The 14,310-nt window shown below is 32.6% G+C and overlaps 1 protein-coding gene across 2 annotated transcripts in view; it reads left to right on the top strand.

The window, feature by feature from the left end:
• Nucleotides 1–8,797: 8,797 nt before the first annotated feature.
• Nucleotides 8,798–14,310, top strand: part of LOC140432298 (phenoloxidase-activating factor 2-like) — a 42,759-nt gene continuing 37,246 nt past the window's right edge. Inside the window, exon 1 of one of the 2 annotated variants that reach the window (XM_072520120.1) lies at nt 8,798–9,216. In XM_072520120.1, the coding sequence (XP_072376221.1) occupies nt 8,918–9,216 (299 nt within the window). In that variant the 5' untranslated portion in view covers nt 8,798–8,917. Of the gene's footprint in view, nt 9,217–10,126; nt 10,555–14,310 lie in introns of those variants that run through there. The other variant, XM_072520119.1, reaches the window with a different exon arrangement.

Raw genomic sequence — 14,310 nt, 5'->3', positions numbered from 1 at the left:
TTACGTAGATTGCCGTATCATCTGCGTAGAGGACTGTACTTGTTCTTGCGTCTGTTGGTAAATCTAAAACAAACATTTTATATAAAATAGGAGAGAGTATACTGCCCTGGGACGTCCCTTCTTGGATTTATAGAATTCTGTACATCTTTTGGTCGGCTGAAACTTGAAAAGTCCCAGTGGTTAAATATGTGTCGCATCTGTTAACTAAGTAGTGAGGTAATCTAGCTCTTTCCATCTTGCAGATTAGGGCTTTCTTCCAGACTGTGTTGTATGCCTTCTCGATGTCTAGGATGACCATTCCTGTCTTTTGTTTTCTGTTGAATCTGATCTTCATGTCGCTGATAACCCTTGCCAATTGGAGTTCGCCGTTTGTTCCTCTTCTGAATCCATCTTCATCCTCCTGAATAATTCTTCTTCCTTCTGCGTGTTTCATCAGTCTTCTGTAGATGATCTTCTGCAGGATTTTTTCTATTGTTTCCAGTAGTGATATTGGTCTGTAGCTTTCCGGTCTTAGTCCGTCCTTCCTTGGTTTTAGTAGAGGGATGATCTTAGCATGTTTCCAGTTGTTCGGAAAATGCGCTTTTCCTGGCAAAATTTGAAGATATAGTAAAGTTGCACTACTATCTTCTTTCGCAGTTCCTTGAGAGCTATGTTGTGGATTACTTTGGCACCTGGAGCTCTGCTTCCTTTTAATCTTGTGATGATTTTAACCAATTCCGTTGGATTGATATAGTTTTCTTCCCCTAATAAAATTTACAAAATATCACCTATTATTCCTAATAGGCCCTACATAATATAGTTCGTTGAGATCAGGTTGTTAGCAAGCTTTTAAAAATAGAAAAATTGACAGGGTGTTTCATTAAAAATAAAGATTATGGACTAACACGCAAGACTTGCGTGGATCACTATATAAATTTAAATTTATTTTAAAAAAGTGCACCAAGCGCCATGTTATTGCGTAAGTGGTATATTTCACAGTGAATATATACAAGGTGTCAGTAAATAAGTGTAACAAACTACAGGAAGTTATTCTGCATAAAAAAATAATGACAGACAATAATTAAACAAATTTGTCTTACAAACTGGTGATTTATTTATTGCACAGAAACTGGTTGAGATATGAAGTTTTTTTTGTTACGGATACAGTAAGGCTATGACGAGATTGATCAATACTTGAGGAATTCCAGCTTCAGAATTCCAATACAAGTTCTGTTCGAACTCGGAACTCCAGGGGCTGGAGTGCCGCCATAGGGGTTGATCCTATCACCCTTACTGTATAAATATATACTGCAGAGGTTCCAAGAACACCAGGAACACTACTAAGCCTTTATGCTGACGATACAGCGATTGAGGCGAAACATCGGAAGATCGACATAGCCATAAACAATCTACAAACAGCACTAGAAGAAGAATTGAGCGTACAATGGAAAATTGCCATGAACTCCAAATAAACCCAAGCTGTCCATTTAAAAAAAGGAAGGGAGAACCGAGAGGAATAACTAAGGATGCAAAATAATACCATCAAATAGAAAAGAGATGCTAAATACCTGAGAGTCAATATGGACCAATAATGAACATTTGAAAATCATGTAGACGTAACAGTACAAAAAGCAGCAGTAGCCAGGGCTGCAATAAGAGTACTTGCACGTAGGAAAATAAACTACGTACAAAAACAAAACTAAGATTGATAAATAGCATCATACTACCCATAATAACATATGCATCGTTTGCACGAGGGCTCATCAGCGAAACATATAGAAAGAAGATACAAACGGCCCACAATATTTGCCTACGTGAAGCAGTAAACGTACTAAGATACGTCGCAAACAGTTTCCTTTACAGAGAACTTAGAGTGACATACACGATGGTCGAAAAAGCTAGAATAAAGTTTCGTAGAGAGTAAGCGTAAAGTATGTTTGGTATGTTTACTTGTCAGAATCTTGTCCCCCCAGAATCCGTGAGACAGACTAGCAATTTAGTTCGAGATTCTGGAAATCTTTCCCTACTCGTCTGTGGTAATATATTTTTAAATATTGACATTTTCATTTTATTTTATTTTAGGGGGTGTTTGGCGTGATTTTAAAACATGCCGCGTTTGCCAAGAGCTGTTGGCCAATTTAAATTTAGGCTCTAGGTGGGGATAGTTTGGAAAAGGACAGAAAAGGTATAAGGACCTACTCCCTTATGATAGGAAGGAGGGACGTCAGCAGGTAATATAAGACTGGGCCACCAAGCCTTGTAGCAGTCTATCCTCTACCGGGATCGTAGAGGAGTGCTACCTGCTACATGCTATTTCTTCTTAGTTCATTTATAATTACTTAGTTTACATATGAAAAGAATTTTTGAAGTGGTTATGCATTTAGTGTTATTGTTATTTAATATTATGTTTAATATTAATTGACTAGGTATATGATTAATTATTTTAATAACTTTAGAAAGTATGTTAAAGAACGGTGATTTTTAATAAACACCATAAAATAAAAATTTATTTCGACTAAAATATTTTGTTCATATTTCTGTGACAACGCGACGAGTTAATGAAATGGAATTTTGGATGACGTCTAAAGTAAATGTGAAATCACAATATTACGAGTTTCTTCTGTGGGAGAGTGACGTAGCTATTTTGTAAGGTTATTTATTAAAACCGTAATTAGTTTGCAGAAAACCAGAAAAGCCAGTTATTTCAAAATGCCGCGAAAACACATGCAGATCCGCCTGTCTTTACTTTGTGACGATTCTCATGGTAATGATGCTGTAAAAACCATCTCTTTTTAAATTAGTAAGGCTCTAAGAATAAATAAAAATCTAATCAATTTTTAGTAATATCGTCAATATACATAAATAAACAATAAAAAATATGGCAAATTGTAGGAATGATAGAACTTTGCATTACAAGAAACCTTGAAACCTGCATGTTGAGATAGTACAGTTCAAAATTTCCTTGATGACAAAAATGACCACTGAACGTCTCTTGCTGTAGTAATAAAATTTATAAATAAAAACTTTGAATTACCAATAATTAAAAAAACATAAAAATCTAATAGTTTTGTTATATTCTCATTAAAAAAAAAAACAATAAAATAAAGAATATTGAAAGAAAAGGGCTTTAAACGAAAGGAAACCTTAAAAATTGCCCTTTTAAATAGTACAGGTACGTTAGTAAAGATGTTTTAAGGATAATCAAAGAATAATTTGTAATCCCAATATAAATTAAGGATCACTCGAAGAGTGATGGGTTTTTCGGTCAAAAGGTGAAGAAAAAAGACAAAGAAGTTGGCTACTTCATCTATTTATTTGAAGACGTTTCGCTCTCTAATAAAAAAGCATTATCAGTTCATCTAAAAAGAACAATATAAAAAACCAAACGTCCATAGAAAAGTCAATATAAATGTGTAACCTCAAAAAGACATGTAGCAGTCAATGGTATAATATGTAAAGAAGCTTAAGATATTAGACATTAAATAGTTAGGGTGTATAAACAATCAATTGAAACTAAATACAGTTTACAATTTAATTCAAACAACAGAATAGCAAAAGACCATGTGGTTATTGTACATGTAATTTAAAAAAGTATGTAAAAAAAACTTATTAAGGTAAAATATAAGTATTTGCTGAGAACTAACAAGATCGTAAGATCACACTTCCAACAGTATGATATTAATTTAATTTAATTTTTACTTTGGGTAACACTATTGAAATGATTAAGAGTTTATTATAGTAATAGTATAAAAGGTGTAATGGAGTTACCACAAAAAGCTTCCAATGCTTTCAGGAGACACCCGGCAAATGGGAGCCCATTTTAGATCCACATAGCTATCACGGGAAAAGACCGTGTCCTTGAAGTCAAAACATGACAAACAACAAGGCGAGTTACCAACCGCTAATGCAATAAAGCGGTAAGTTTAAAAAATATGAAAAAGTAGGCGAAAACCTTGTCTGTACGAATCATTAAATGAAAGAAAAAAATGCTTAAGAACACCATTTTCCCTTCAGGGAATGGCTCGGAGAAAGAAAGAACAAACAAGTGAGGTCGATCCCTACAAATCATATATAAGTGTCTAAGTTGTAGCTGATTGGCCAGCCACAGGTGCAGATTTAATCTAACTTCCAACAGTCCAAGGTTCATAATAATTGGAACTGAGAAATTAATAAGAATTCTATGAATCAAATTAATTTAAAAATTTTATTAAACTATTTAATCAAAAATTATTTTATATATATATATATATATATATATATATATATATAAACATTGATAAACGAATTAATAAAATATTAGTTGAATATCAATCTTTATTAAGTGAAGTAAAGTAAAAAAAAATTTATTTTATTTATTTTATTTGAATTTATTTAAGTAGTAAAAATATTTATGTAAACACACACCTTAGGAGACAATTTTAAAGTAAAAAACCCATTAAGCCTAATTCTGCAATATGATGCATGCAAAATACATGATAGATTTGGCTGAAGTTACTAATGTCAGTTCTCTTGTTAAGAGCGTTAATTTGTTTAAGTATCGAACACCTTTCCAAAAACTGCCTTTTTACGAGATTGTGTTCGTTGCCAAGAATCTTAACTTTATTAAAGTCAACTTTGTGATTAGTGTTAATGGCATGTTGAGCAAGAGGACAAGTCTACTTGGATAAGTTAATATCACTGCGGTGTGTCGTAAGACGCCCTCTCAGTGATCTTCCTGTCTGACCGATGTAGCACGAGTCACACTCAGCACAAGGTATGTGATAGATGACATTGAATTGTTCCAAAAGGGACAAGGGTGTTTTAGTTTTAGAAAACAAATTTCTGACAGTCTTGGCATTCTTAACTGCAATTTTAACAGGTAGATTATTATGTTTGTACAGTTTAATAAGTATTTCCGTAACTTGGAGAAAATAAGGTAAAGAGGAGTAATGGGTAGTTGGAGTCCCAAGTAGAGTAGTAGGCAGAACAGTGTTGGTTACCATTGGGTTTGTCATTTAATGAGGAACCATAGCTTTGTAAATAAAGGTATTTGTTAATGAGGAAAGCTGGGTAGGAATTCTCAATCAATATGATTCTGAGTAGTTGAAGGGATTCTCTTCGATTAACCGGGTGTGTTAGCCTATTCAGCCTGCAGCTTAAAGCTTTAATAAGGTTTAATTTATATTTAAAAGGATGACGAGAGTGGTAGTTGAGAAACCTATTAGAGGCCATCCAGCATTGATATTTTAATAAATATTAATTTATTAATTTATAATTAAAAATTAATAAATTTATTAATGTTTGTATTTTAAGAACGATTTCCGAAATGGAAATTGAAACGTCAATAAACTTATTTTAAGCTTTAATTGTGGCTTATTCTCATTAAAACAGTAATTACTATAAGATGCTACCAGAAAATAGCTTCAGAAGGATATTACTAGCGAACAGATACTTTAAATTAAGCAGAGATCTAAAGAAAAGATACTCATTCTACCAATGCTGAACAATTGATCCAAAACATGGACTCTTTTTAAAACACACACAGATCATCTACTCATCTTTGTACGTAAGATATTTAGAGAAATACTTAGTACAACATTTGACAATGGCATTTGGAAGAGGCGATACCTTTAAGATCTGCAAAAAATATAAAATAATAGCATACGTATAGCTGGGTTCTAATATTCTTTATAAAAATATATTCATATCAAATTGGCAACGGTTTGCAATCGACTAGAACTAGGAAACGCGCTAGAGAATATAGAGGCTCAATTGTGGCTGTATTACCGATGATTTAGTACCACAAATTCTTAAACCTTTATACCCTCACCTTCTTAAAAGTAAGGTTGTATCAAAACGAGTCGCGGGATAGTATTTTTCTGGTTTAGCACTCTAACATAGTGCTTAATACTCCTGTGGATGATCTTCATAATAAAGGGTACTTTCAGGCTTTTTTTTTATAAAAGTCATCAATTCTATTCCGGTCGTACTACAGATAATTGGCGTATTGTACATCTTATATTAAATATAATCCTTGAGGTCGAATAAAAGATCCATGGGGTGTTTACGGAAATCCGTGGACTTCAACAGACCTGCTACATATAAACTATTTGCCAACAAACGATAAACCTTTTACTTTACCCTGGTATATCCTATCTTGTAAAAAGGCGACATGAAACCCTTCCATCGTAATATCTAGTTCTGTGGACTCAGCTTTAGTGGGCTTTCTGTGGACTTCAGCTGTGCTAAAGGTTCGCCTTGTAAAGGTCTAAGGTTTTACTGATTGGGGTCATTTTCCTACTTGGGACAGATATTATGTTCGCGACCATGTTTTTACACTGTTCGTTCACTAATTTCTGGGACATCTCTTTTTGTATCGTGATCATTTTGTTTCGAAAAAAGGCTAAAATCTCTCAGAGTTCGTTAGCTCTCTGGCGCTTCACTTGGGTTAGGTTACTTTCCTCTTGTGATGATGATGGTGATACACCTTGGGATTTGGTAGAGTAGTAATCGCAGCACAAATGTATATTTTGTGTGTGAGTGTATTTTTTAAGCGTGTTTGTACGTGTTAACAAATCTAAAGTTGGTATGTCATGTTCTTAATTGATCCGGGGGTGTTCATTTGGTTATATTAATACACACCTGTTCTATGATCCTATACCCACAGAACGTCCCTATTAGTCATTGGGCGTATCGTCTCGGCGATCAAATCTTCTCCAAACTGTCCTGCGTTTAGTGGAGGTAAACTCAGACTGACAGTCTTAAACCAGTACAGACCTCACGCCATCATGCAGAACCTTATTAGTTCGTTACGTATTATGACGGATTTGGGTTATTTTCAGATTAGGTTGACATGTTACATTATTAAATTTACTGATCTATTCCCATATTTCGTGTGCTTTTATTCATGTTGGTACAAGAATTGGCTCCTACAGAAATAGTTTACCCTTATAACCTCTTTATTTAGCATAATAGATCCTATACTGAGATTAAGTTGCTGTGCAGGTAGGTCACTAACATAAGAAAGTGCTGTGCAAGTAGGTCACTCATAAATTACGAATTTTTACACGATCAAATTAATACTTCATACTATTATTAATAGACACCATTTAAATAGAAAATAAGAAACCTAGTTAATCCTATAATTCATATAAAAGGCATGGGATACAGAACAAAACGAGCTGATACCCCAGACTGTAACGCCACTGCCACATATAAAAATGTTAAAAACTGAATCTACAAACTCCCCACTGCTATACATATAAGAATTTCAGTAGTTGTGATAACACAAGAGATCTTGTTGACCTTTTAATCGGTTTCGCTTTTATGATTACCAAAATGTATAAACAAGTGAAAAAATAATTTCAATATCAAATCTTACGTGATGTCACACAAGATGGACTCAATTAAAGAGAGATGCAAATAAGTCTGTCGACTAAACCTGGTATTTCCAGATAATTATAAACCTTTTTGTTAATTGTAGTCCGGTTTCGAATGACAGCCATGACAAAATATTGTCCATGTATTTTATTCCCTACGAAAGAATAGAGAAACATAAATGAATAGGAAATAGAAAAAAATGTCTCTTTCTCATCTACGCCGTGTTGGCGTTCTTAGTCAGAATTCAGTATATACTAAAAACATAAGGCAGAAAGGAGGGGGAATTATGATGAAAAATATTGTGACTACGTCTAATACAACATTGGAAATCATAATTTCCTAAAACAATAATCACTATATTGAGGTTACGTGCGACTGAGGTCACGTGCGATCCTAAAATTAATAGAAGGTAGAAGGCCAAAAAGCTAAAAAGTTAATATAATCACTAATTAACCAGAAATAAAGCAAAAAGATGAACACCGTGCAATACTTACGATAGATATGTAGTTTGACACAAGAAGATGGACAGAAGCATAGTAAAGTCCACAACAGTAATATACTGGTTATAAAATGGGATATAAAATACTCAAATGTATTCTTATATCCGATGATATAAGTTGACAAGTCTAGTCTTATGATACTTGCCTTACGAGTTAGCTTCATTGTCGTCTTTAGTTGTTAAATTAAACTTGTTTTAACTGTGTAGCAAAGAGTACACCATGCATATTTTCAGAAATTTCTTTAATGTGGTCTACGTAGAGTATAGTGTACGTAAATATCAATCTCGCTTTGGTAATGTTCAACAACAAGAAGAAGAACAATGGAACATATAAACTGTTATATATATACTTCCCAAACAAAGGACCAAACTACACATAAAAATTAGCAAAAAAGTAAATTTACCAAACTGCACTTTTTTACCCATATCCCGACAAGAAGTTTTTTGATTAATTTGTATCATCTATAACTATAGTTTTTTTATCAAACTTTCTAAGATCAAACAAAGAACGAGATCACCTATGGGCAACAAACGTAAAATGTGAGCGCACTATACTGAAATCATGAAGTTGCTCTTATTCTTTCTGCACCGTGAATGCGCGACTGTGCACGTGAAAGTCGGGCACACAATGAAATTGGTCAAACTGTACTTTCACCAATATCTGAACAAGAAAATGATTATATATTTTTGCATTTATTGTAGTTTAGATAGAAAACCATAAAGATGGTGATCGTAAAACGAATAAATTAGTAACTAGAATCTATATTGAATGCAGTCAACTGTCTGGTTCTAATCGTTGGACAAAGTCCTCCTCCATTCGAGCAAGGAAGATGTATCTTTAAAGTAAAAAAAGTGTTCCGTAAAATAAACATTGTATAAACGGTTGAAGTTCATATGCTGGCCTAAATGGGGGGGACATGCAGACACTTCAGCAGAAAATCCGTATTTTAAAATTCAAAGTAGTTTGTTAACTATTCTACTAGAAGACAATTTATTTACCATATGATTAGTGTACTTCATTCATATTTATATTGAATTTGTACATATATACAAACAACAATTACTATAACATCGTCCAAGATGCGACTTTCAATATTGTGTTTATCACTGATTCTGGGTGTGTTCGGTCAAATTGAACAATTTGATGAAAATACTAGGAAGGAGATAGAAGAGATCTTTCCTATGACGAATAATAACTTTTCTCCAGACTTGGAAGAGGTTACAGAATCGACTAACGGAAGTTATGGTGCCATAGAGCAATGCGGTGAGGGGTCTACTAGGGGGTTAAAAAGATGTGTAGCGTATAAAAAATGTGATCCAAAGACTAATACTATAGTAGAAGAAGATGTTACTTCTGGGGCTGGAATAATCGATATCAGGTAAACTATACTAATTTCACAATAAGTATTTGAAATCACAATTGAAGTTTAAAATAACTTTATTTCGGAAATCGTTCTCAAAATACAAATATTAATTAATTAATTCTCTCTCCTGTTGCCGACAAGAATGTAGCGTAGAATAATTTTTAAATAATTTTAAACTGTTTGTCCTTGTTTTAGTTTAGTGTTATTTATGTACAATTTATGTTAAATTTGATGTTAATTACATTCTGCGCTTGCTGGATAGCCCAAATTTGACGAAATGTCCCTGATGATGCTGTAGAAAGCGTAAGTAGTTGGGCAAGATTTGATTATTAAAATTGTGCTCGATATTTGCCATTAATTTTTCAAAGTTCATTAATAAATTAGTAAAAGATTTGTAATTCTTTTACATAAATTTTAAATATTTTTAATAAAATAAACCATTATACACCGGAAATCTTTACTTCTCATGTATGTTTTTTAAACATACGAGGAGTTTAAACTTATGGGGGCCAATCACTGGGATTTTTCCCATTTACTTTGAATGATATATTGGCTTCATAATTAGCATGGGATTACAAAAAAATATAACTAGGTGCTTTGGAGAGAAAAAGTAAAACAGAGGAAAATTGAGAATTATTTACTAATTTGGTAGACATTAACTGCTAAGATGCTTACAAAAAATGGAGAGCAATTTTAATTACAGTTTTAATTTTTATATTCGAGGATAAACCCGAATACGCAGTGATGATATTTTCTATTAGTAAATATATCTCTCGATTTAATTAGGTTAATATACTTCTTTGTAAAATTGTTATTAAATTACAAAGTCTTCCGCAAAATAAACATAATATAAACGGTTGAAGTTCATATGCTGGCCTAAATGGGGGGGAGATGCAGAGACTTCAGCAGACAATCCGTACTTTAAAATTCAAAGTAGTTTGTTAACTATTCTACAACAACACAATTTATTTATCATATGATTAGTGTACTTAATTCATCTTTATACTGACCTTGTACATATATACAAACAACAAGTACTATAACATCGTCCAAGATGCGACTTTCAATATTGTGTATATCACTGATTCTCGGTGTGTTCGGTCAAAATGAAGAAGTTGATGAAGATATTAGGAAGAAAATAGAAGAGATCTTTCCTATGACGAATAATAACTTTTCTCCAGACTTGGAAGAGGTTACAGAATCGACTAACGGAAGTTATGGTGCCATAGAGCAATGCGGTGAGGGGTCTACTAGGGGGTTAAAAAGATGTGTAGTCTATAATAAATGTGATCCAAAGACTAATACTATAGTAGAAGAAGATGTTACTTATGGGGGTGGAATAATCGATATCAGGTAAACTATACTAATACAATAAGTATTTTTAATCAATTACTATTTTAATGGGAATGAACCACAATCGAAGTTTAAAATAAGTTTATTTCGGAAATCGTTCTCAAAATACAAACATTAATAAATTAAACAAATTTTGTTTTTTGTTACTTGGTGAAAAATTCTTCTAATAATTTAATTTTATCTGACTCAATTATATTGTCAATTCAGATATAAATTATACATTTTAAAGTAGACGACTTTAAAATGATATTGATGAGTTGCAATTTTAATTAAGTTATAATTAATCACTACTATTTCATAGAGGTTTCGATAATAATCTCACAATAATATGGTTAAGAAAAGCGGCTTATCATTTGTAAGAACAATTTGCTGTTTAACTATATCACACCTTGAAGTTGCTATAAAATCTATTTAATAATATGGCAAAATCAAATGTCATATAAAAATACTAAAAATCATTATTGATTTTGTTAATTTTAAAATTGAATTTAAATTATTATATTCAAATTTGCTTATAATTTTTGAATAGTTTTTTATCCACAATGTCCATATTTTTAATCTGTTTTTTTAACTGTAATACTCCCAGTATTAACATATAGAGCATTTTATTTCATGAATGGCCAAGGTTCTATAAACTTTTCATTGTTTATTATTATGTTGTCATTACTACATTGCAATCTGCTCTGTTTTTAACCTCTATTACTGTTATACTTAATTTTTTTCAGTATGATGCGCTAATCAATAATTAAAACCAGTTCAACATTCAAATGGTCAAGATGTTCCTTGGTTCGTGTGAGCAATTAGTTATATTTTTTTCATTGCTAGGTAATAGGTTTTCATTACTATGTAATCACACAGATCAACATCAACATGTATTAATTTGATGAGTACACCTTCTTGTTCTTCTTAATTGGAAAAATATCTGTTTCCTCTTCAGTATCTTCTCAACAGTCATACCAGCGCTTTTTAGGTTATTGACGATTTGTCTCAAGATATTCTTAATATTCTGTTGAGCGCCATTTTATCAAAATGGTTAGTACATTCTATTTTTCTTTTTTGTGTCCATGTCTTAACTGCAAATATTTTGTCTTCGAATATCTTCACTTCTTTTCCTATCGTATAAAGTTTTGCCGATTATTCTTCTTATTACAACTGTCAAAGTTAAAGTTCTCCTATTAGTTTTTAATAATTTTGTGCAGATTAAGTAGTATTTAATAGTTGAATTTCAATTAATTAGCATTTGACTACGGTCTTTCAAGAGATACAGTTGAATTCGTATATCGAACAAGTTTAATTAAGGTAATTAGAAAAATCTTTTTGGGATCGGAGTTTAAAAAAAATGACTAAAAATATTAAAAGTGATTCACCAGACAGAGGAAAAAATAATATAGATCAGAACAGTACCGGAATTATGGTTACAGACGAGAAAAGTATTAACAAAAGACCATGTTTAATTGATCAGGTAAACACAGATAATTTACACAAATCAATTAATGATTAAACAGGGATAAGTACAAAAAAATATTTCTTTCAAAAGGCTTTCAATTTTTATTCTTCATCGGATGCTGGTCCATATCACGTCTTCGTACAGAATACTGTAAGTCAGTGTGGTCCAACATTTTAGACGTTGCGGGCCGTATTAAATTTGAAATTATTATGAAGGGCTAGAGAACTCGACTAGTTCAATAAAAGTTTATTTTAAAAAATAATATACAAACGAAATATTATTTACAAGTATTTTATTATGGTTTACAATTTGTATGTTATGTTTAAAATTTAACATAAAATAAAAAATCAATGGGATATTTGAGGCAAGGGTTTATCCTCTACTAACTTTTGCACATCGCATATCTCTTTTCTTCATAGCTCATTGGATTGTCAAAAAGCTCATGATCAGGTTTAAGTGCATAAAATTTCGAAAATCTTCCATCGAATTCTCTTTTTATTTCTGTAAGAACTATTGCAAACCTCGAGAAATCGACCATGGTTTCTTTTTGATTTATTTCGAATTATGCAGGAAGATGTGTGGGGTCATTTATTTTCATGCAGTTCTCGAAAAGATCAAGTTTTTTGCGAAATGTCTCAATTTGACCAACCAACCGTGATACTGTCTTATTTTCCCCCTGAAGTTGTAGGTTTAATGTGTTCAAGTGAGAGGTAATGTCTGTTAGAAATGCCAGTTCATTAAGAAATGTTTTATTCTCAAACTGTGTTATAAATACGTCCGTATTAATAACAATTTCCGTTTCAAAAAACAGTAAGATCTCTTTTCTTAAAGAAAAAAAATTTCTAAGGTATTTACCTGCACTCAACCAGCATATCTCTGAATGTAGGGGGACGTCCTTATATTCAGTATTTAATGCCTCCAAGAAAGAGATGAATTTTCGGTGTCGCTGAGCTCTGTTTGCTCCTCTTAAGCTGTTTACAATCTGCAGTAGTTTTCATAGTATCGTTGATTTTAATCATCTTTCCCCAGAGAGCCTCTTGATGGATAATGCAATGAAACATAACACAGTTAACACCATTTTTCCGCAAAAGTCCAGCCAATCCTGTTATGCGTCCCGTCATTGCTTTTGCTCCGTCGATGCAAACGCAAGAGCACATTTGAAAACCGCCTATATTTTTCACAGCGTCACTAACTGCTTCAAATATATTTATACCTTTGGTCCCGTCTTCCATATGGTGCAGTTTTAGAAGTTTCCCAGTTACACAAAAATCTTCACTGATGCATCTAATAAAAATTAATAGCTGATTTTTGTCAGTGATATCAACAGATTCCGTCCAGGACTAAGGAGTAGTACAAAGAATCACGAACTGTGTCGACCGTTTTTTTAAATACATGAGTATTCAGCTCATCAGCTCTTCTAGATACAGTTTGATGGGAAACTGAAACACGTTCAAAATTTTTGGCCATCTTTTCATCTCCAAAGAATCGCGCCGTTTTAACGGCACACCGCTTGATCATTTCTCCATCTCTAAATGCTTTTTTACTTTTGACAAGCTGTAAACATACTTTATATGATGCTGCATGATTTCTATGATGACAAGCTTGATGATTGAACAGCTGTCAGTTTAGTAAATAGCGATAATTTAGCTTTAAGTTCTTTTACGAGAGTATTGCGAGCTTCACCTTGATATTTGTCGTATTTTGTTTTGTGCTGGGTTTCATAATGCCTATTAATATTGTATTCTTTTGATACCGCGAGTACTTAACAACAAATAATGCACTGAGGTTTTCCTTTTCATTCGATGAAGAAATATTGATTTTCCCATTTTCCTTGGAACGTTCAATTCTCTTCGAAAATTTTGCGTTTTTTTGGCACTACTCATTCTAAATTCAACATTCAATTTATTCGCCACTGTTAATTCAACACGACACGTGCAGCTGACTGAAGCTAACTGCCCGCTCATCGGGAGTGGGTGTTCAAGGTTAACTACTTTCTTAAGACACGAAAAGTTAGACAATAACAGGTAATTAATGGCAATATTTTTGAAATGTGTTTGCGGGGGCCGCAGTTTAACGATTCTCGGGCCGCATGCGGCCCGCGTGCCTGATGTTGGACCACACTGCTGTAGGTAATATTGGTAAACTTCATAAAATATAATTAAAACTGCAAGTTTGATATTAAATGCTGTTCCAGAAATTAAAAAAAATATTATAAACATGGATGTAGGAATAAATAAAATCAAAATTAAATTAAATTCTTACAGTAACGCTAATTTACTAATAAAATCAGAAAAGTTAAAAGAAAAAGG

Source organism: Diabrotica undecimpunctata, chromosome 1, assembly GCF_040954645.1.
Source record: "Diabrotica undecimpunctata isolate CICGRU chromosome 1, icDiaUnde3, whole genome shotgun sequence".
NCBI classification, from domain to species: domain Eukaryota; kingdom Metazoa; phylum Arthropoda; class Insecta; order Coleoptera; family Chrysomelidae; genus Diabrotica; species Diabrotica undecimpunctata.
Note: the sequence above shows the minus strand (reverse complement) of the source record. Positions and strands in the feature narration are given on the sequence as shown.